The sequence below is a fragment of the Ruditapes philippinarum genome, unplaced genomic scaffold (assembly GCF_026571515.1).
Source record: "Ruditapes philippinarum isolate M1 unplaced genomic scaffold, ASM2657151v2 ctg13838_1_1_1_1, whole genome shotgun sequence".
NCBI classification, from domain to species: domain Eukaryota; kingdom Metazoa; phylum Mollusca; class Bivalvia; order Venerida; family Veneridae; genus Ruditapes; species Ruditapes philippinarum.
The window spans coordinates 1-24,768 of NW_026863562.1; the positions used below are offsets into that span (position 1 = coordinate 1).

General features: G+C 32.5%; 2 protein-coding genes across 3 annotated transcripts; one reads left to right on the forward strand and one right to left on the reverse strand.

Annotated features, from left to right (window-relative positions):
* Positions 1 to 669: 669 nt before the first annotated feature.
* Positions 670 to 14,522, reverse strand: LOC132722503 (lysophospholipid acyltransferase 2-like; the record flags this gene model as incomplete). Its single annotated transcript, XM_060707012.1, is given in 10 exon segments — positions 670 to 870; positions 3,547 to 3,650; positions 4,126 to 4,227; positions 5,708 to 5,798; positions 6,123 to 6,140; positions 7,226 to 7,370; positions 8,095 to 8,205; positions 11,511 to 11,681; positions 12,872 to 13,017; positions 14,358 to 14,522. Coding segments are annotated over 10 exon segments (1,179 nt in total), but the record flags the coding sequence as incomplete, so codon positions are not given.
* A 5,974-nt stretch (positions 14,523 to 20,496) lies between these two features.
* LOC132722504 (uncharacterized) lies at positions 20,497 to 22,976 on the forward strand. Of its 2 annotated transcripts, none has more exons than XM_060707013.1 (2): positions 20,497 to 21,204; positions 21,289 to 22,976. In XM_060707013.1, the coding sequence occupies exons 1-2, from the start codon at positions 20,709 to 20,711 to the stop codon at positions 21,429 to 21,431; spliced, it is 639 nt and encodes a 212-aa protein (XP_060562996.1). In that variant the 5' UTR covers positions 20,497 to 20,708; the 3' UTR covers positions 21,432 to 22,976. The 2 variants fall into 2 exon arrangements, with proteins under 2 accessions (XP_060562996.1, XP_060562997.1); XM_060707014.1 differs by having other exon boundaries at positions 20,497 to 21,150; positions 22,617 to 22,976.
* Positions 22,977 to 24,768: the final 1,792 nt, after the last annotated feature.

Below are 24,768 nucleotides of genomic sequence, written 5' to 3' on the forward strand. Positions count from 1 at the left end.
TATCTATCTGTGAAGTTTTAATCTCATATCTCTTTTACTTTTTCAGCTATGCCCCAGACAAAAACAAAATTTAAGCACGAAAAATTACTACTGGCAAAAACTCCGGATGTGACCATAAATGAAGTTTTAAAATAGGTTTTCTTTTTTATGTTCCAAGTTTATGCCAAAGAGTGACTCACCTACAGATAAACAGATTTTCTAATGAAATCACACGTGTGTGGCTACTTCAATGTTTTATGAGCCACATAAACCCCTCAAACAAAAGTAACTGTAACTTATCATTTTAACAGTCATTTCAGTATCCATATTTCCTGTTTGAAAGATGATGTGCTGGACAAACAATGCCAAATCAGATAACAAGAATGTTCAGTGATCACATGAGGCTTCTGATGGTAGTCAATTAAGCTATTGTACTGAGGACGGATTGGACAGTTTATTCCCCTTTATGTTGTGACTTTTGATGAGTAGTGTGGACAAGTTTTGAATGATAAAGAAGTTATCCCTATATGTCGCTGCTACTCTACAGCAGATGACACAAAAGATCATCTCCTTGTTCAAGTAAGTTGTACTTACTAAAACTTTGGCTTGAAATACTTTTAGTTGCCTTTCATGATGCAGAAAAAATTTTCTTTGGTTATGTACAAATATATACAATTTTATAAAGCTTACCAGTCTTGCAGCTGTTGTAAAGAGAGCTGCAGTGAGGAATGCCATGTAATATCCAGGATAAAATCCGTGCCAAAATGCACTTATTATAAATACTGCCCATGTAGCAATGGAGGCGGGGCATCGCTCATACACACTATATCTCAACCAATGAGCTGTTGTCACATTCCACGAATCTACATTCACTTTAAGACTCGTACATGTCTGTAAAATGAGAAAGATTGACTTAGTACTATGCATGTTTATTTCCACTGATTCTTCAAAATAGGAAATAGTGTGCTGCTGTATAATTTATAAAAATCAGAGACAACCTGTACAGTCTGAACCTGTAGTTGAAAGATTGTGACATTTTGCAGGGATCGAAAAAATTCCACTTGTCAGCTCGTATTTACAAGCAGTGATTGAGGCAGGACAAGTAAACAAGAGGGCCATCATGGCCCTAGATCGCTCACCTGACTTATCAAACTCATCCAAACAATTACCTAGACAAGCATTCTGACCAAGTCTCATGACAGGTGAGTCAAAAATGTGACCACTACAGTGTTAACAAGGATTATCCATATTTGAGCAGTGCGACCTAGTTTTTTACCCAGGTGACACATATTCAAACTTGACCTAGAAATCATCAAAACAAACTTTCAGACCAATTTCCAGGATACTTGGATCAAAACAGTAGCAACTAGAGTGTTAACAAGATTTTTCTATTTTTAGCTCCGGTGACCTAGTTCCACATGCAATTTCGAACTCATCCAAGCAATTACCTAGACAAGCATCCTGACCAAGTTTGATGATAATTGAGTCGAAAATGTGACCACTAGAATGTTAACAAGGTTTTTCCATATTTGGGCGGTGTGACCTAGTTTTTCATCCAAGATGACCCATGTTCGAACTACAGTGTTAACAAGGATTATCCATATTTGAGCAGTGCGACCTAGTTTTTTACCCAGGTGACACATATTCAAACTTGACCTAGAAATCATCAAAACAAACTTTCAGACCAATTTCCAGGATACTTGGATCACAACAGTAGCCACTAGAGTGTTAACAAGATTTTTCTATTTTTAGCTCCGGTGACCTACTTTTTCATCCGAGATGACCCATGTTCAATTTATTCCCAGCAATGACCTAGACAAGTTTCCTGACCAAGTTTGATGACAATTGAGTCAAAATTGTGACCACTAGAGTGTTAACAAGGTTTTTCTATTTTTAGCTCCTGTGACCTAGTTTTTCATCCGAGATGACCCATGTTAAAACTCATCTGAGCTATCACCAAGACAAGCATCTTGATCAAGTTTGATGATGATTGATGCAAAAATGTGACCGCTAGAGTGTTAACAAGGTTTTTCTATTTTTAGCTCCGGTGACCTACTTTTTCATCCGAGATGACCCATGTTCGAACTCATCCGAGCTATCACCTAGACAAGCATCCTGACCAAGTTTGATGATGATTGAGGCAAAATTGTGACCTCTAGAGTGTTAACATGGTTTTCTATTTTTAGCTCCTGTGACCTAGTTTTTCATCCGAGATGACCATGTTCGAATTCATCCGAGTTTTCACCTAGACAAGCATCTTGACCAAGTTTGATGATGACTGATGCAAAAATGTGACCGCTAGAGTGTTAACAAGGTTTTTCTATTTTTAGCTCCGGTGACCTACTTTTTCAACGAGATGACCCATGTTGGAACTCATCCGAGCAATCACCTAGACAAGCATCTTTGACCAAGTTTGATGATGATTGATGCAAAATGTGACCCGCTAGAGTGTTTAACAAGGTTTTTCTATTTTAGCTCCTGTGACCTACTTTTTTTATCCGAGATGACCCATGTTCGAACTCATCCGAGCTTTCAACTAGAGAAGCATCCTGACCAAGTTTGATGATGATTGGGTCAAAAATGTGACCACTAGAGTGTTCACAAGGTTTTTCTATTTTTAGCTCCTGTGACCTAGTTTTTCATCAGAGATGACCCATGTTCGAACTCATCCAAGCAATTGACTAGACAAGCATTCTGACCAAGTTTGATGATGATTGGTTCAAAAATGTGACCGCTAGAGTGTTCACAAGCAATTGTGGACGTACGACGGACGACAGACGACGGACATTCACCGATCCTCATACCTCACCCTGAGCAAGCTCAGGTGAGCTAAAAATTGTAGTATGCTCATCCAGTAGGACGAGTGGAAATTTGCGATGGGATAGTCAGCTAGTATTCTCATAATCAGTTTGTTTACATTTAATGATGAACAACCAAAATAAAGCTTGAATTTTAGGTTTTGTATAAATTGCCCACTTCAAAAAGCTCTGAACACATTGTTTATTGGATAAGGGTGTGACTGTTATGTGCATGACAATGCCCTATAAAGTGCCTAATTTATACATAAGCTAAAACTTAAGATATGATTCCGGTTCTTGTTTCATTTTTAATGTAAACAAACTGATTATGAGAATTCTAGCCGTCTATTGCATTGGCAAAATTTATTTAGAAAATCATGCATAAAATGCAGGACGAGTAGCAAAGCAAGTAGGATGGGTAGAAATTTTAAGTTACTCATCCTGCAGGATGGGTGGTTCTGAAATTTTTTATCCCTGATAATATAGATAATATCAAATAATTATACCTTTACCAGACAGTACTGATTAAGTAAATCCCACAGTACAAAACCTGTGGCTCATAGATCTAAACATTACATAGTACGTCTAAGTTTTGGGGTTTTTTTCTTCCTTTTTTTTGAATGATTTTAGGTCACACCAACATTGTAAAGGTCATAATTATGTTGACTTTCAAGCTTCACTGTTGGAGAAAACCTCTTAATATTAGTTAGCAAATATTTCAGTAACTGACACACTTTAACATTATTTAGAAAATCCTTGGTTACTTTACCTCTAGTTGGTAGATTTTAACATTATCTAGCAAATCCCACTTAGAATTTCCTTTATCATCATAACCAGAAAATCCTAGTCCACATGAATTATTCACGAGTTCACCTGCAAACAGTGGAGTACATGTTATAGCTAAATCATTTTAATATTCATTAATAAGGAATATATTTAGTCTCAATAAGCCTTAAGTCTTTCATCCTGCACTGAACACATCATTTATGTGGAGAAGTTGACATTTACATGTAGGAAAGGTACTTATACAAGGAGTTTTTGTTTTTTTAAATCTCACCAACACAGTATAGGTCATAAGGCAACTTTCCTGCTTTACTGGTGAAGATATCCTTTCCTGCATTATTTTAAGCACACACAGGCACCCAAGTAGAACCACTGATGTTCCATAAGCTAGCTAGATAGCTTCCTCATATGACAGAATCCAAAGTCCCTGCTGGGATTCAAACCCACAGCAGTGAGGAGCAAGTGGTTTGAAGTTAACAACCATAAAACAAGAAATTAGTAAGTACAGGTGCACTTTGTCATGTTCAAAAATTGGTGCTTAATTTAAAAATTATGCTTATCTTACCTAGTTTCCAGGCAAAATAGTACATTGGTCTGTGCATGGTCATGGAGCATAGCAAATAAAAATTCCTGTATATCCATGTTGTATTGTACAGAAAGTCATCATCTGCAAAATAAACGTAACTTCTTAACCTCAACATCCCTTTATTTCTATGATGAGTTTGTACTGCTTTGAATTTGAATGGTTCATTGTTATTTTAACTAGTTTTGATATTAAATAGCATATGTTTGTTTGCTTCTTTGCAGTTCTTTAAGTCACAACAACTCTGCAATTGTGACATAGCAACATTCAAGATTACTGATGGAGCAAGATCTTTGGTGCCACTTTGTGCATTATTTCAGGCATATGCGGGCACCTGACCTTCTGTCAGCTATTTGGATAGCTTCCTCACATGAATGTATCCAATGTTCATTGCAGGGTTAAACCCCTGCAGTGAATGGGCAAGTGATTTATAGTTCAAGGACTTAACCAAGGGGGGGGGGTGTTGCCTGAGAGCCCTTGAGTAGATAAAATTGAGCAAGAAACAGTACAAAGTTTTGGATTGACATCACATAATAAACATAGCACTTATATGATCACAATGAACATTCCAACCTTTAAAACTTGAACCAGCTATACAGAATAATATTAGCACTAAAATGCAAAGGGTCTTAATGCCTGCCCCGAGGTAGGTACTAATCTTTATAAGAAACTATATAAAAGTATTTGAAATTGTGAAAATATCGTCTAATTGGGAGAAAAAAAGTGAATAGTTAGTACAGTTAATGCAAAAACCATCCAGATATACTATAAAAATGCAAAAATATCCTTTCTTCTTCAGTAAGGTGGTGGAAATTTGTTGTTAAAAATAGTAAATTCAGTCTATTGACAATTTTGCGTAAAGCATCATGTACAGAATCATATGTATAGTGGTAAATACCGTAATATATTCATTAAGATCTAGTAAATTTTTTAATTTTTGAAACATTGTTCACTCATCTAGTGACATACTGCTTAACTCTTTTAATGCTAAGTATCTTAACATCATCCATCTTTTAATCTATGCAAAATCATTGATCGTTTATTGGGAAAATTTCAAAATAAGTACTGACTGCATAGCCAACACTGCAGACCATTATCAGACACATACCAATGTGCTGGTTCATCTTGGTCTGCACATGTTGCACTGGTATATTCAAATGCTGCCAACAGGCTTAGAGTTAATATTGATAAAACTTAAAGACCCATTATCATTTTTATTTCTCAAACATTGTTTATTTTTGGTATCTTGTTACAGCTTCCAAAAATATACTTATTTGCTATATACATGAACTATCTTTTGTATCTTTAGTTCTGTTCGCATTTGGTATAATTATAGTGAATTAGTAGTTTGTATGAAGGTCAAAATACTACTTTTTATACATTTTGCTATCTTTACGACATATAACTGCATGTTCACCACTACTGTTTTCAGTTGTAAAACATATAACATGCTCCTCATCCATTATGTTAACATTATTAAACACATGTTCGACATCTTCTGAAGAATTTTTTTTAAAATAGATTTCTGAGGCATAATGTGCCTTTAACATGTGTTATAAGTTACCTTTCATTCTTGACCATGGCGCTATGAATGGTTCCATCATCATCAATGCCCCCAGTATAACTACAGTCACTAGTTTTTGTAGAAATACCTCCTGTCAATTAGAAACTCACAAATATTGCAACTATTCTTCCATGCTCTAAACACTTTACAACTAGTATTAATTCAAGATTTAATCTCAATTGTTTCATCTTAAACACTGATAATGACATGATTCATTTCCGAATCACTACTGAGCATATTTTCTGTACTAACATATCTGAGTGATGTGAGGAAATTTTAAGGTTAGAACCCTTGATATCATAGCTGAATGGCTCCATAGAATTGTAATGTCCATATTCATTCATGGATTATATTCCTATAACTATTTACTTTACCATTTACTATTTTTTTGAGGATAAATTTCCCTCATACATACCTTTGGTGACGGAATACCCTGAAAAATAGAAGAAACAGCTGGTGATATGATAATAGAAACAATGATTATGAAAATTAATGTATTACAACAAAATAAAGGTGTTGTATACAGTCAGATCAAGATTCTGCCAGATTTGCCTTAAAACAAAATGTAAAAGCAATTGAAAATGAAATAAATTTTCTTTTAATATGTTCAATGTATAATGAATTGAGAGACAATTTAAAACTGAATGGACATCTAAAGTAACAAGCAAACATTTATTCATAACAATTATTTAGAACAATAGAAATGATAGTACCTGTATCTATTCAATTTCAAGATTTTTAAGCAGTGCACTCAAACGAGACTCAGTTATAAAGCATAAAACAAAAAAAAGTACATTGAAAGGATAACAGTACATTATATCTTTTTGAATGTTAAACAATTTCTCCTATAATTCATCGTTCAACATTGTCATAATATGTACATGTATAATATTATAGCCATGCACTACAATGTCAAATGTTTGATCCCTTATTGTTTGTATTTTGAGCAGGTGGCCTTTCATTATAAATAAAATGATATGGTATTGTATTGTATTGTATGGCCAGAACATTTACTGGAATTAATTTCTTTACTTTAAAGGTGAATAAATTAAAGTCCTAAAACACTGACTTTGTAATGTTTGCTGTATAGACAGGATTTTATCTCTGGACATCAACTGAAAATATTTACTTCTTAAAACACACAGCTTTTACTCATAAGCATCTGTAATTATCTTCGACTTTTCTGTGCTTCCATTTGTTGCATACTTTAACAGGGAATCTTTACTGTGACCTCTGGCAATTGGCTTAACAGATATGTATTTTATGGAATTCTGAATTCCTCTACAACAAATATGAGTAGAGGCTTTAAAAGATGTATAATAAAAAAAAAAAAACATTATCACTGTTGCAAAACCTTGTCTGTGGCTTGTATTTGCCTCTCGTGCATTAACTTAGACCAGATCACATGACACATCATGTGATCTAGGCAGAGAGAAAACCCCTCCAGCACAATGTATGTTAATGATAAAAGATAATCTTTTAAACAATTCAATTTTATACAATGTAAAAACATATCACCTTATTATTGCTATTTTCCGAGTTAGAAGTATAACAAGAGCCATCTATAAAAGCACAATAATCCTTGTAAAACACTAGGGGGCCACACATCACATTGTGGAAACTGAATATGTAGCTGTAATAGGTCAGAACATCAGGCATTTCTCTGTGAAAAGAATAATCAAACATTAATACAACCTACAAATCTATGTTTATGTGTCGGTCTATCTGGCAAAGTGCGTCAAACTATATATGGAAAAAAAATGTTTAAAACACTAAGACATTTAAAATAAATTATATATACATATGTATATTATTGTGTATTATATTCTTGAATAGTTTTAGGAAGAATGGTATCTACTATTTAAAGGGACTCCACTGAGGTTTTTTGACATGATGGGACTGAAAATATTTATCCAGATAAATGAACCATTTGATGTAGGGTTAGACCACTAATCTTTGTGCAAAATTCAGATCATTTGCGCACTTTGTTTTTCCAGAATAATTATTCAAATTGTAAAAAAATGACCCAAAATGAAAGGCGTTTAAACACTTTTCACTCAAATAGGGCTAAGAAGGGCAAAAAATAATACGATTTTCAATCATTTTCAAAGCATATTTCTTAGCTATCTTTGCACATATTTCTGTTTAAAGTGCCTCAGCTCATTTATGTAAGAAATTCAAATGTTATGTTTTTAGGCTTTTAAACCTCAGTGTAGTCCCTTTAACACACAAGTATAATCTATAAGATATAATAGAATAAAATATGTTACCTTTCTTACAAATGGAACTACCATCAAAATAAACTGTCTTTAAAGGATGCTACATGCATAACAATTTCACATTAAATACTCGTACTTGACTTAACAATTTAAAGTGAAACAACATACCTTATTGCTTTAGATTTTTGATTTGGGTTGAGATCTTTCTCTTCTCTGTTTTTACCATCATTTAGGCCAAAAGCAACAACTGTTATCTTCTGAACAGAGATCATAAGTGGTCTGAAAAGTACCGTTTTCTGTTACTAATTACATTTTCAATGATAAATAAAATACTTTCTGAAGTTTCTGTTATACGTTGCTGCCAAAAGTATACCTGGTTACTGCAGAATTTGCTACTAGATTACTTATGACAAAGCGTAATACATAAAAATACACTTAAAGAGTGCTTTACTGTGGACTTCTCTAAATAAAATTCTCACTTACAACTTTAGATTTTATGTAGAAAACTATTAATGTGTTACATGTATTAAAATTATTTGAATGTACTTTAGTCCATACTCCTTGTCTTCTCTTCTTAAACAAAATATTGTTTACTTAACTGCAAATATGATATCACGCAGAGAGTACTTGTTAGACTTAAATGATCAGAAAGGAAAGTATCATTTGCTTGAAAGCAAAATATTCTAAACCAGCCTGGTCACATTTTGTGAGTTTAAAAGAGGTAAGTTCTAGTTTATACAGAGCAGAATGAAAGCATATGTCTACCATTGTAAGGGATGCAGAAAATTTAATTTCATGAGTTAAGGTATTAGCACCCTAATGCATTACCTCCGTTTTGAAGAGTATTCAAATAGGCTAGAACTACTGTTAACTACATTGAAATTGAGGGCCATGGGTTCAATCCCCAGAAGGGTCAACTTTTTTTTCTTTCTTTTTTTCTTTTAACATTATTTATGTATCTCTCATGTCCCATTTGGAAAGAAAAAAGTGTTTAATTTTGATTTTTTAATTTATATAGGTATTTATTGGCTAAATTATGCTAAATATAGTAATAAATATGGTACCTGATATTTTCAAAGTGTAATATAATCAAAACTAGACGGTAAAAGTATTTCATATTTTACAAGATCAACAAATATACTTTTTTGAAAATTTAGGCAAACTTTGAAAACAGGCACTCATTTCGGTAAATTTTAAGAATTTTTTTAATTAGGCTCCCTAAGTAAAAAAATGGTCAGACACGTGGTAAAAATGGGTGGGGTAGTAGGGTTGGACACCGGTTCCCGGTATCGGTCCTATACCGAATAGTAACTTCGTAAATTACCGGTATATACCGTTTCGTAAAATACCGGTACTGGATTTGATACTTTTGTAATTTTTTAAGAAAAATAATTTAATAGTCAATATGTCAAAAAATAAGAAGATTTTTAAATAAAAACAGCCTACAAACTCGTAAAACAAACTATGAACTACTATTATCATGCGGCGAGTACGGCTTTCGCGGCAAAGTTGAAGTTTGTGACGCGGCGATATTTCTGTTAAAGTAGTGTGCCGCTTTTTAATATGTGCAAGATAATAATATTTTTGTACTCGGCAGGAAAATATAATTATTTAAACTGATTTTGGTAAAGTTTTAAATGTCAAAGAAGCAACGAGAAAACAAATCAAATACTTGAGTAATCATCGGCACATCGCACACAGTCCTTCCAAACACATCGCACACAGCTTTTGCCGTAATGACAATGTAAATCCAACATATGACAATTGTTAATTCAAACAATGCTTTTAAAAAATAATTAAATCCTTTTTTCAGTTTAAGTCTCTAAACACTCATAATGAATACATATTTAATGTTTCCAGGTTCTTTTCTTCCATTACCACATGTACAAATCCACACGTGAATTACGATTTGAACATAAATGAGGCCAAAATATTCCAACAAAATATGCCTCCTTTTGTTTTTGGTGTAACACTGACATATTATTAAACATGTATACATTTTCTTAACAAAAGAATGCTGACAGAACTTCAGTCAAAAAGTGTGAATGTCGGCGGCTCTTTGATGGTGATAGAGTAGCAAGATCAAAGGGAGGCATATTCTTTTGAATAGCCTATTATGCACCTGTCAAAGGTCAACTTGTGTGTATTACACATTTAGATCTGTGATTAAACAACTGAAACCTATTTCATATACAGTGTTATGTAGGATTTTTTGCAAATGTTGGCTAGTATTTTTGCGTATTTGAGCAGTATGGAATTATGCAATTTGGTGAGGACAATACCCTTTTTTTGTAGCAAGATGTTCACGGTGCATGCTATTGAAAAATAAAAGATGTATAAAATTGAAAGGTAAATTCAATATTAATAAATTCCAAATCCTTATTATTTGTAAAGCATAGTTATTTGCTTTATGACTTCTACAAGACAAATATTAGGTTAACATGAAAATGTAAACAAGTCATTTTGGAAACAGTCTGTGCTGACTGTGCATATACATGGATTTCCAAATTTCTAAGTTAATTACTGGTAAAATATGTTTAGAACAGACTGGAAACATAAGTGACTTTGAAAAAACATCTAGTAATGAAACTTCTTACAAGTAATTCCTAATTTCAAAGTAAGCCAACCAATCCAGTGATTTCATTTATTACAGTAAACAATAATGTGATTTAAAAAAGAATATCAGCATCAGAAATAAATTTCTACACAGTAATAATAATAGCTGTAAGAAAATAATAGATAACAAACTGTCTTAAATTCTTTCAGATGTAGAGATATCAAGATTAAAACAATAATTTGTAGACTTCTCAGCTGCAGACTGCTGTCCTGCATAAGATATTTTTCTGTGTTAAAATTATGTCATGTTCTTTTGATGAAAAAGTAGAAGTATTTTACAATTAACATGTGTAAATGTTGTAAAAAAGAGTAACACAAAACAACAAAACATGGAACTTGAGAAAAGTATACTTTACAGCATGAAATTTCAGAAAGACCAGTAATGTAACATATTTATTTTCTAGCACTACATGTTATATCTCTTCAGTTCTTATACTTGCAGTTGCAGCAAAGGGTTTGATGTGGAATTGTAAAAGTATCAGTATCAGTATCGATAAAATACCCTTATCGTTTCGTCAGTACCGGTATCGGACCGTTTCGTGAAGAACGATATCCAACCCTATGGGGTAGGGTAACATTTTTATACAGATTTCATAAATTTTAAGTAGAAACCATAATTTTGCTTATTTGGATTGTTAGCTAAAAGGTACTATTTGTTTCTTACCAAAAATTAATGGGAAAATATTTTTCATTAGAATGTTATTGCAGATTATTTAAAGGTTCCTACTTTCTAAAAAAGGGCCCTCATCCTAGCTTGACTTCAGAAAAGTGGTCATAACTTGATTTCCGTATGGTAAACTTTGTTTAAATTTTGCATACAGGTGTACTTTAAGGTATACATCTGACTTATGATGTCAATTTTTTAGTTCCTGATAGTGCCCATTAGGGTCCTAATACCTTAAAGTGACATTTTATTCATCACCATTCCTGACGATGGTGTGATGATAGAATTTCAAGTATAAACATACCCTGTTATATCTAGTGTGTAGCCACCATAGTCTAGGATCATTCTATGTATGTGACACCAAGCTAGATAACCCATTGCTACAACAAACACCGACACTGGCATCCATTTCTGACCAACAAACTGCAGCAGCACGTAACCCAAGGTTGCTTGTATAAACAAGTGAATAATCTGACTGAAAAAAACAAAAAATTTGTTTATTATTTACAGAATATTACCAATTTGTAAAAATTAACTACTGAAATACTGGTCAAGGTTTTTCGTATTTTATATATATATGTCATCTTATCTATTCTAATGGGAATATCTGATGCTAAAAGTAAAACCTTTCCACTACAAGTTGAATATGTTATATATCTCTTGCTAAAACATAAGCACCTTATAATGTTGGAAGTGCGGGGAAAGACAGAGAGTAAAAACTTGTGTGTTGCCAACTATCCGCCATACTGCCATGATGGTCAATAACTGACTGAAGTCCAGCTTATTGCACTTGATTCAACACTGGACATGTTTTAATAAAACTTCTAAATAATTATATGTAAGGATTTGGGTAGCAGTGTTCAGGGCTACAGATAACATTTTGTATATATTGGGTGATTACCCCTTGTTTTGTGATCTATTGGGTTTTTTCTATTTTCTTAGAGTTATTTCTGTATTGTTTACCCTACCCTCTCTAACCAATTTGGGTTTTGAAGCACATGTTCATGTATTTTTCCATAAATTTCTGACCTTCATTGTAGACTGTTGAAGGTTTTGTATGGTAATAAAAAAGCTACTTACTACTATGCTTTATGGTTTATTGGCCTAGGAGATTTCCAAGCTGTCTGATATAATTTAAATGTTAAAAGTCAGTCTGAAACAGTATGATCTGCCTGATGTACAGCGTTAAAATAAGTATAACTTACGTCTTTACACACAAGTTCCGATGTAGTTTGCATAAATAAGAATTTATTTACTTTTTCTTACCCTTAGTTATTATTTCTATTGCTTTTTTGACATTTTAATTGGGTAATTACGCAAATACGCATGTTATCTGCAGCCCTGAGTGTTTCATGTGAATAGGCTAAGAGAGATGGGAAACAAACAACATTTTATTGAAGGCCTTTTGGTTAAAACATATTTATTTAAGCTCGATTGCGAAACAAATTCTTGCAACATATATTAATCACTTTCCAGTCCGCTTCCTGAATTGCTGGAACCAACCAATACTGGTGTCATATGAAGAAACATGGTTGTGACCCAATTATAGGACTCAAACCCATGATCCCTGGGTTGAGAGGAAGACACCTTAACCACTTGGCCACCGCTCCCCTTGAAGGCCTTTTAACTTTATATTGTCTATAGACCATCTATAATACGATGTACCTTCCAAAACAAAACAGGACCAATGCTATCCCAAGCAGTAGCTCAACAGCATGTCTCACTCGAGGACTTGTGCTCCTCGGATCTAACATATTACGGAATGGAATTCCAATAGCCATTGCAACCAGCTGACATACTAGAAAATTTATCTGAAATATAGGACATCAAACTGATCAACAACTAAATTTATAAATGAAATATACAAAATTTTAATTTATATAGAAATTAGAGATATCCCCGTACTGCCTCTTTCCGATCAGCTAACAGATTTTTCTATAATAACTGACAGTAAAATTATAAAAATAAAATTTCTCTTACAATTCTGCAAATATTATCATTTCAGCTAATAAATGCAACAACTTTTTAAAATTTTACCTGAATTATTATTATGAATCGAGGACAAATCATTACTGACCCATTTTCTTGTTCTTCAAAATTTCACAACCACTTTTCAATCAGTTAACAAAAATTAAACTGTACCACATAAAAATTGTCATACAATGTTAAAATATAACCAGTTATGTATTTTGAAGAAATTTTTGACAAACTCAACTTCAGATAAATGGTAATAAACAAGTTTAACCTATTTATAATGCCATTTTTCAATCTTGATATCTATTTGCAGTAGTAAAGCTGTCACAATTGGGGTATGGATGTACATCTCAATGTGCATTAAACAGAAAAAGCCTGTTCTTGTGAAATTTTTAAGATCTTAGGGTCATTGACCCCATTCTAGTGAAAGCTTACTGAAAAGTTATTAGAGAGAATTTTTTTCCTTGGTTAAGTGACTGTTACTTTTACTGACATATTACCTTCCAAATTAAGAATTGTATGTTAAATATGTACATATTAAAATTATAGCTTTGAAGTGCAGTATACAGTACATTATGACTTAATGATATTGAAACAGTTGTCAAACTAAATATTCATTTCTGCAGACTGACAAAAAAAACTGAGTCTTTAAAATCAATTATTTTCGAAAATTATTGCGATTTTGTAACTGGGTAAATAAAGGATTAGTGGAAAACACACATTTTACATATTTTGAACTAAAAATACTGGTTATTTTCTTTTTTTTGCCATAAATTGACATTGCTGCTGATAAAATGTAGTCAAGGTAAATGCAAGATGTGCTTACAATTTGGTTACATGACAAATCAGGTAAAAAATAAAGAATTTCTAGGGATGATTGAAAAGTGGTTGTGATTGAAAACTGGCAGTATGTGGATACATTAATAAAAAGGTGACCACTCAAATTATGAGACGGTGAGGAAATTAATGCATGATAGATTGGAAGAAGAAAAAAACGTTCCAAGTAAAACATCTTCTTAAATACAATCGAAGTCATTCAATAATCAGGTGGTTTTACAATAGTTAAATAACCTTAACAAATGTTGAAAAATCAAGGGCAATGTAAAAGTATCCAATATATTTCCTATCCGAAAATATATCAACTTTACATTAATATTTGCTAAATTATGAAAGATACCTGATCGATCGATAATCCAAGTATTGGAACTAATGGTGATAAAAGACGTGATCCATAGTAAAAGTCACTGCTTTCGCTGACAGGTGCCATTCTGCTTCAACTTTCTCAGTTTGTGTTTTGTTTCGTCCCACAGAAGTTGTCTAGGTACAACACCACTAAATATTTAAGGTTGTAAGACACTACAGTAACATGTTCACTCACTGACCCCAAAATGTATGTACAAAGAATGATCCTAGCTATATATAGCCTAATTAATTCGGCGTGAACGGTTTGACCCATTTTACAAACTTTTTTTTCATACAATCAAAGGGAAAAAGACATCGCTCGATGTCTATTTGGCAAGTCTAACTAGTTGGACTAAGCTATATATATAGACTACTACATATGGTTGCTACACCCCAGACATAACAGGGTATTATTTTGAATTTCTATCATCACACCATCGTCAGGGAACTGCTTAGAATAAAATGTCACTTTAAACAGTGAAATAAAACTAAAGGTTACACAAAGTGCACTAGGAGTGCACTAGATGTGCACTACTAGTGCACTTCAAAGTGCACTTCAAGGTGCACTAGAAGTGCACTTCATAAGTGCACTTTGTAGTGCACCATACCTATTATATGTATTAAGCAGTTACCTTTTATTTCACTGAATAGCAATTTGACTTTTACAAAAAGATAGAAAATATAGATATCTGTTTAATAGTTTTTCAATAAAAATTTGAAATTGTGATTTTTGGATTTTGTAAAATATGGCGTAAAATATTAGAACAATAAATTTCAAAGTCATTAATTTCACTGATTTTGTACTTTAAAATTTAATTGTTAGAATAAGTAATTTAAAGATAAATAATAACTTTAATGTTGATAAGTGCATAAATAAACAAACTTAATTGATTTTTAATATGATTCTATTTTATTATAATCTGGTAATGAAATATGAAACATTTAAATGCTAATCAAACAAAATTAAGTCAGTTCTTTTTTGGGGGGAAAGGTAATTATACCGTAGTATTAGTTATTTTTTATCTTAACTTATGGTTGTTTTAGTTAAAGGTAATGATTTTAAGCATTAATAGCCTTTAATACATTAAAGAATTAATATGTTTATAACTGGCCTAAATTTTGTCTAGTATAATCTCTCTTACCTTCTCAAACTGAGATTTACCTAAGATTAATATCAATGATATATATTATTCTGAAAATAAATATTTATATATAATGGTGGTATGTATTGATATGTGTGGATTAAATATTGATATGTACCTTTGGGATGCTTGTATACTTAAACTGACATGAATATTAACAAAAAGATTAGAAAATCTGTCAATTCCATTTTTTGAGACGACACCAATCTTTTTTCCTTTTTTTTTCATGCATTGTAACATTATTCTGCAATATGATTAATTTTATGAGATTACTATAAATTGCAAAAATATTCATTTTTCTTTTTGTACTATTTGTAATGAAATTTATTTGCACCAACATCCAGAGAATACAGAATTTACATCGCCTAATCTGGCTTATGTTATTTACCCTGAGGGGCTCTCTTATCAGCAGGGTACTATATCAAAACACATATACACAGCATGACTTTTGACACTTTAATCTCCTGCAACTGTTTTCTGCTCATGTATGATATTAAATTAAAAAAAAAAAAAACAGATCTGCAATAAAGTGAAAAGGAAGTTGCAAAAGTTTTATAATCATGTATTTAAATAATATTTTCTTTAAAATATATTATCTTCTAAATGCGTAAAAACTGACAAGGCAAATTTGTCAAATCTATAATATAAAGAAATAACATTCCCAGTTCAAAAACTAAAAGATGCTGAAAATTTTAATGCAGAATTGCAAGAAATGTGAAAAAAATATTGATACAAAGTCTTTGTAGAATAGTTAACACTGATATTGGTTTTAAACCAGTTTTTTATAATAAGATTAGAAAATTCCACTTCAAAGACAATAAATGACAATAATATCTAACGTGCGTTTATGACATTAAGATTATTTTTTACATTTGATTATACAAAAAGTATAGTCATTTATCGATGACGTACATGTATTTTGGGGAAAAAAGGAAATTTTCAATTATAAATATTGCATACATTTGCATTTTTGTTATTTACCCTGAGGCCCTCTTATCAGCAGGAGGCCAGTGTAATGAAAACAGTCGCTCTCAAAAAAAAAAAAATACCAATACACAGCATGACTCGAGACTTTCCTCTTGTATAAAAACATTCCCTTTATACATTACATTTTTAATGTAGAAATCTTGAATAAAGTTATCAATTTTATTTATTTTATGGAAAAAATTTAATTATGTATATCTTTAAAATGTTTTAAAATCAATGAATTAATATTCTCTTTCAATCTTGAACATGAGGAATTGCCTCTTAAGTTATATATTATCACAGATTTATATTAATAGTATATAGTAATATAAATCCGTGATATTATTATGCAGAATGGCAAGAAATGTGGATAAATGAATACATATAGAAAATTCCGCTTTAGAGACAATAATATCAGAAACATAGATAACATCTATCTATGTCTCTGATAATATCTATTATGCATTTATGCCTTTAAGTTTTTTTTTGTATATTTGATTATACAAAAATTATGGTCATTTACTGAGTGCCAACGCCTGATGAATCCCAGGCTTATGTCTAACATGCATTTTGAGAAAACCAGGGAATTTCAATGCATTCTTATAAATCTGCAAAATTGACTGTTCTTTGTTATTTACCCTGAGGCCCTCTTATCAGCAGGAGAGTGGTATATTGAAAACAGTCCCTCTCCGAAAATACCAATACACAGCATGACTTGAGATTTTCCTCTTCAATAAAAGTATTCCCTTTATACATTAAATTTTTAATATTGAAATAATGAATAAAGATATCAAATTTATTTATTTTATGGATAATATTTAAATTATTTGCATAAACATATGCAAGCATTACACAGTTGAATACTAAATTATCACAGTATATTGATTGTTTTAAAATCAATGTATTAATATTCTCTTTCAATATTGAACATGATGTCTCTAAGTTATATATTATAGAAATAATATTTTAGCTTAAATATAACCTTTCCTTGATTTGTTTGAGCTTATGAAAAAAAGTTTATGATGTAACAAACTAAATTAATTGGGCCAGAATTATCACATTGATTTATACCATTTGTACACTAAAAAAATTGAAATATATGGCCATTTAAAAAAGCTTTAAAAACACTTATTTAATTATCCATTACGGAGCATATTTAAATTTAACCTTATTAATTCTATAAATTTGATTTTAAAAAACATTTTAATTTTAAGCTTCAACATGATAATCACCTAAAATGTTAAAACTGCTGATTTTAAAATTTACTTATTTATATTCATGAATAGGCCATTATATATTTTCCCAATGTCTTTTCCCATTCAGCAGCGTAACAATGGATGCCCCTCTACACACTTGATATACAATTATCCAATAAACCATTTAGGTGTCAACTTCCCTGGCCAGCCTGGTCATATGGTCTAGTGCACTAGAAGTGCACTTCTAGTGCACATCTAGTTCAGCTCTAGTGCACTAGAAGTGCACAAGGGTGGGAAGTTTAGTGTGAACTCAACTGTACGTTCAAACACTACATACATGTATGTAACACATAAATTGTTTACTACATAACATTTGTTGTTAGTGAAAAATTTATATAGAGAAGTCCGCATTAAAGCACTCCTTAAGTGCATTTATATGTAAGATGATTTTTCACAAGTATCTAAGTAGCCGATTCTGCAGTAACCAGGTATTTTGCCAACATCAACCAGCTTGAAGCTGTTCAAAGGCGAGCTGCCCGATTTGTAAAAGGCGATTACAAAACTACCAGCAGAACCACTGCAATGATGACAGACCTAGGCTGGCCAACTCTACAGTATCGCCGCTCCAATGCCAAGCTAGTGATGGTCTACAGGATCACGCACAACCTCATAGCCATCCCAGCTGCACAGTACTTCCACCCCCTGACACTTGGTGGCCATGGCTACGGACACAGATTCCATGTCCCATTCTGCAGAACAGACACCATGAAGTTCTCCTTTGTACCTTCGGCCATCTTATGTGGAACCAGCTTCCAGAGCACCTAGCCACAGCAGTCAACATTGAGGCCTTCAAGGGAGGACTAGTCATGGGGCCCTAATATGCCGGAGTCGATTTTATTTTTAACATGTTCTTCTTTTAAACCTGCACTTATTCGCCGCACAACACTTTGTACATACACCCTGTACGTCAATGCCCCAGAGTGGGTTATGTACAGTATTGGAAGAAGAAGAAGAAGGTACCGATTACAAACAACAACAAAAAACACACACACACAAAACGCGCGCACACACACACACACACACACGCACGCACACACGCACACACACACACACACACACACACACACACAAAATCATAGTTAAGACCACTATACTGTACAGTAATTAATGATCTCTGTTCAGAAGATAACAGTCGTCGCTTTTGGCCTGAATGATGGTAAATACAGGGAAGAAACTTTCTAATATTAAATTTGAGCATAATTTATCTTTAAGATAATACTGTATACGTGCTTTTGTCGAATGAAGAAAATTTTTTTGCGTCCGCGGTTGAAAATATAGCAGTAATAAATTACTATAAAACGTGTCAACGGCTATATAGGTGCTCATAATTGATTTTGAAGAGGTAACTAAAAATTTCACTTTCAAAATTAATATTATATACATTTGTACCTTCAACTGCAGACATTTTGTCTCTGTAGGTCCAGAAATCTGTCAACTTCTTTGGATGATTTGCTCTATCATATGACCGTCTGTCTATAATAACCTATATAACAATTTGAGAATCATTGTTGGATGCATTTTTATTTTTGTCACTTATGGGTAAATTTGACATAACATCATGATTAAGAACATTTAGACATTCGAAAATTTCAGGGAATATTTCTGGCAAATAATTGTGTGACAGTGTATCTGCTAATGGAATAATTTATTCTGGGCACAGATTTAAGATTATTGTCATACTTCTGCAACTGTAGTGGAAGATTTGTAGCCGAAGGAGTGTTAAACACAGCCAGTGATGATTTATGTTAGTTTGACAGGTTATTTGCCATCCATACACATACTGATAAGAACGTTTGCAACCAAATAAAGTGGCATAAAATTCCTTTGTCGTTTTACATGAGCACTGCAGCCAAGCCTGCCTTCGAGGCATCTACTTGCAATGTCACCTCTTTCTGTGGGTCAAAGTTGGCAAGAACAGGTCCTGGACATTGTATTATTATGTTTTAACCTAGTTAAGGGCAGAGTCAAAAACGGAATCTACATCCTTAAATAACATATGTCTTAAAGGTTAAGTGAAATTTGAAAATATATCTGCTGTAAATCAGATAGGTCTAAGTTTGCAATATTGGGCAAACCTTTCAAGGTATGTTTTCAGTTTTCCCTTTTCTTCATCCGTAATATTTATCTTCCTTCCTCACCAACCCATAACATGAAATAATAACATTTCGCCTCTTCTTTAATTGGTTTTATCTAAGGGTCCATGGACCACGTAAACTTTGCATGTTGAATACTGTTGCCAAGCCCCTGGCTTCCCAATCCATACTGGGACTTTGTCCTTTATGTAAGTCCATAGTGTATAGCGAAGATTGCCAAGTGTTACAGAATGAACAGTTAGTTCTTTAAATTATGTTTATTGCAAATTTATTTCTTTTACTTCTTACATCATATTTTGGTAAGAAAACAATCAATTAATTAGTTCAGATTTTTATTCCTAGAATATAGCGTATACAGAGAGGACAAAAAAGGGCTGCCAGTTACACTCATACGTACTATATACAAGTATTAGTAAACATGACAGAGTTGTCTCCCATATGGTAACACATATAACAGCTATGATGCCTTATACCGGTCATGGAGCTAAATATAGATTGAATATATATCTGTCTACCGGTATTCAATTTTGTTTTGTTTTTCAAGAAATTCATGATAATTATTTGTCTTCTTTTGTATTTAATATTTCATCAGTGAATTTAAAAATCGGGTAATGTATATTTACACCTCAGTATTTGCTTCCTTCTATCAATTTCATATATAGACATATAGTGCTTAATATATATGTATTTACACACGTTGCCAGGCAACTTACCGCGTACATGGTTGAGCGGGGTTATGATTGTCGCCTGTGTTTGATTTTGGCGGGGATGTGCACGTGAAAAGTATGATACATGTATATGTACTATAGGTGTGTAAAATAATCATTCGAGGATTTGCTTTTCGGCTGTTCAGACGAGTTTTATCTAAACTTTTCATTTAAATTCAAGAATGAACTCGGACAGTTTATATGAGATAAAATCGTATTTTGATGCTAAGTTTGCAGATTTTAAGAAAGAGATATGCAAAAGAAGTGTTGCCAAAACTCACAAATCCATTGTTTTGAAAAACAAAGGGAATCAGATTCAGTTGGATCATAACTGTGAGCTGTTGGATTTCATTGTTCAAATTAGCGGACTGATTGAGTCAGGGGAACACAGTGAGGCGCTTGAGTTGTGTAAAACTGCTAAGGAAAAGATTGAACGTCGCAATAAACTGATAAAACTGGCAGACAAGTCACCTAGTGGTTGGTTGACTGTACACGAATATGAGCAAGACGATTTAGCCAGCGATGATGAGGATTCAAAGAGAATTAAAAAGGCTGAGAAAGCAGCTGCGTCCATTATCAAACAGCGCAGTGAAGCAAAGAAAGCGAACAGAAGGTTCATAAATGGTAAGTATAGTTTAGTCAGTTTAGTCTGCAAAACAAATAAACAAGTGATAGAGTGTAAAGCTATGGGTGTCCTGATTGTACTAAGGTGGCAGTCTGCTGCTTACTGGCCTTTATTATTTGAAGATAACAGTTTTACAGGGAAAAACTATGTTAAGGATGTCTTAGAATTTTGTGACAGAAAAATATATGTTCATGGTAAAAACAAAAGATCTCTTTTTGGTTCTAGAAAGTTTAAGGGATTTGTTTTGGCAGTTAAACGTGATTCCAGATCATTAAAATAATTATCACGTTGAATTTGTAATCAAGTATTACCGGAAGGACTATTTAGTTTCATTGGTAGACGGTCGGAAGGACCAAAGTCTGGCCGGAAGGGCCTAAGTTTGGCCGGAAGGGCCTAAGTATGGCCGGAAGGGCCCAAGTATGACCGGAAGGGTCAGGATAATGCTTATGTGCAAAAAAAACAAAACAAAAAAAAAAAAAAAAAAACCTATTTCTGCAGAAATGATTGGAGATATGTTTTTATTACATGACAAAGATAATTGTTCTTTATATCATTTAAGATCAGTTTCAATTGTAATCATAGGGTTTTCAGGATTTTTGATGATCGGAGAACTGTTAAATTTAAGATGTACCGATGTTACATTCAATGATGATTACTTAAGTTTGTACATACGGTCTAGTAAAACTGATCAGTTAAGTCGTGGTTCTTCAGTTGTTATTTTAAAATGAACTGTTGTTACATGTCCATATACAACATAACAATTTTACTTTTCAAATGCTGATTTATCAAATGATAGTGAAGAGCATGTTTTTCGGTCTTTACCTTTATGTAAGAAAACTAACTCTTTTAAATTAAAGAAAGGAGGTTGCTTATCTTATACTCGAGTTAGGGAACTGTTACGTGAGATGCTTGTCGAAGTAGGCTTAAATTCTCAGCGTTTCTAAAAATCTAGGATTGTAATTCAGTTTCGTTTCTGTTAATAGCGTTATTTGTCCCGTACTTTAAAATTCGACGCTGGAACAATCGCTCTTAGCCAATTGCATATAAATTGTTTATTTGTTTTGTTGTAGTGTAGTATATGTAAGTTGAAGGGCTTAAGCTTGTAAATGATTTATGCTCGGTTGAAAGAATTGAATTAGAGCATAAATGTATTTACACACGTTGCCAGGCAACTTACCGCGTACATGGTTGAGCGGGGTTATGATTGTCGCCTGTGTTTGATTTTGGCGGGGATGTGCACGTGAAAAGTATGATACATGTATATGTACTATAGGTGTGTAAAATAATCATTCGAGGATTTGATTTTCGGCTGTTCAGACGAGTTTTATCTAAACTTTACATTATTTAGAAAATTGCGGTAGTTTATGTAGATTATAATGTTGTAAAATACACGTTTTTTTCAATCATTGTGTATAAATATAGTATTTAAAAATCAATGCATATATAAACAATCTTGTTTTTCTAGTTTCAGATTCTGATGTATGATATGCCAGGAATGCTTGTTTAAAAAAAAAATAGATGTTTCGGGGGACGAGAAGACGTCCATGCTGGTCTTGAGCCACAGGATCTTCCCACCTCCCCCTCCTAAAAAATAAGTAAAAGGAGTTAGGGTTGGGTGGCCTGCTCGCAGCATCCCGATTTAAGAGTTCATGAATATATTATTTGATTGTATTTTTGTATGTGTATACTTTATTGTAAATTCAAACATTGAATAAAGGAGTGATTATTATTTAAATTTAAGAGGCATTTTTCTTGTAAATTTTTCTCGTTTTTGTTTTTGTAGAACAATTAAAGTAACAGGATCATTTTATCAAATTACTAATTATCTTTAATCATGTGCCGAAAACATGTGTCTAACAGTCAAGTTTTCTTTGTGAATTAGATTTTTCAATTAAAGATGTTATGTTATTTGTTGTATGAGTTTCCATTTTTGTTAGTTAACGACCTATATGCCTGTCATGAATTACATCTAATGAGTAAATATGTTTTTTGTTTTGTTTTTTCGTTGAATGATACGAAATCAGTTTAAGTTTAACCTGTCATTTGTTAATCTTTTGTGTATAATGTCATAGTGGTTTTGATACGAATAAGTTTTGTTTCTTTCTGTGTATAAACTCGTCAAATAAACGGCTGGAACAATCGCTCTTAGCCAATTGCATATAAATTGTTTATTTGTTTTGTTGTAGTGTAGTATATGTAAGTTGAAGGGCTTAAGCTTGTAAATGATTTATGCTCGGTTGAAAGAATTGAATTAGAGCATAAGTGCAAATGTTGATTTTTTCCGTCTCTTTGATGTGTTTATTTTCGGTGATATTATTGTAGTTATGTTCTGTAAAATCTTATTAGATTATAAATCAACTTGATTAAGATTTAAACACTTGGAAAACTTCTATAGACGCTATTTTGATAAATAGATAGAAATATATACGTACAACGTATTTTATTATCTGATTATACAAACTATCAATAAGTTACCGCACTTATATTTAAATATGTTGTCCATAAAACATATAAGTGTGTATATTCAATAGCAGTAGTTTAACCTCATAAATATAATGTCATTCTACTTTAAACATATTATTCCCTGCGGGCTCCGTTCCCTGCGGGCCGGAGCCCGCAGGGTATTGGTACGCGTTTAATTTTTGAGGCATGGAGGAGCACGTGACCTGTTTTCGGTACATGGAGGAGCATGTGATCTGTAAACCGTACATGATTGGTTAATTGACCTACTCGAAAACCTAGCTAAAAACCGTTTCCCGGTACGTTACGGATTTACCTGCATACACACCGGTCTCTCGACACAATGCTAGGGAATTAGTCCGAATTACACCTAATAAAGAACATAATACTATTACGTGATATGTCTAATTTTATATTATTATTTTACCGTTTAAGTTGGAAAAACTTGCATGATGTGTTTGAAAATTATCAATGTTTCTCTAATATCTATCTGAAATTTTACAAACAATAAATTGTTTATAGTGAAAATCCACAGAATTAAAACATTCGTTTGTGGTATCTGCCATAATAGATAGAGATATTTTCTGCGTATACATTGTGTGTTTACTTTATTTTTTTATTTTATTTTTTTTTTGCACGGAATTATTCATACAATGGTATTTAATCATTTTCTTGAACAGAAATATTGTTTTATTTTCGACAAAGACCAAAGAATTTCTTCTATTGATCGATTATTGTCAACTATATTTCTGATACAAACGTTAATTTTTTTCTTTTTTTTCCCCAAACAATGTTGAAAATAGTTAAATGAAATATCTTTAAATCATTATAAAAGCTCCCCGCAGGAAACCATTTTACTTGTGTTTATTTAGCTTCAAATTATTTAGTCGTAATAGAATATAAACATGTAGAATAATTCAAAGGGTCACGACAACTTGAACGATCAATGAAACGCATGTCGTTTTTGATATTTTCCGAAAATCTAAATACGTAACTATTTATAGCTATTGGATATCGATATGTATAATGCACGAGTATGTATGTATATAAAATTAAAGAAAATTAGATAGAAAGACAATATGCCAATATGATTACGTAGTGCAAATGTATACATCATTGTGTATATGTCCAATAATTGATAATAATCGTTATTTGAA

Bases quoted from the DNA above. Each gene is read 5' to 3' on its own strand.
- LOC132722504 (XM_060707013.1), top strand. From the start codon at position 20,709: ATGAACTCGGACAGTTTATATGAGATAAAATCGTATTTTGATGCTAAG. The intron at 21,205-21,288 runs GTAAAGCTATGG...ACAGTTTTACAG, and splicing joins AAATAAACAAGTGATAGAGT to GGAAAAACTATGTTAAGGAT.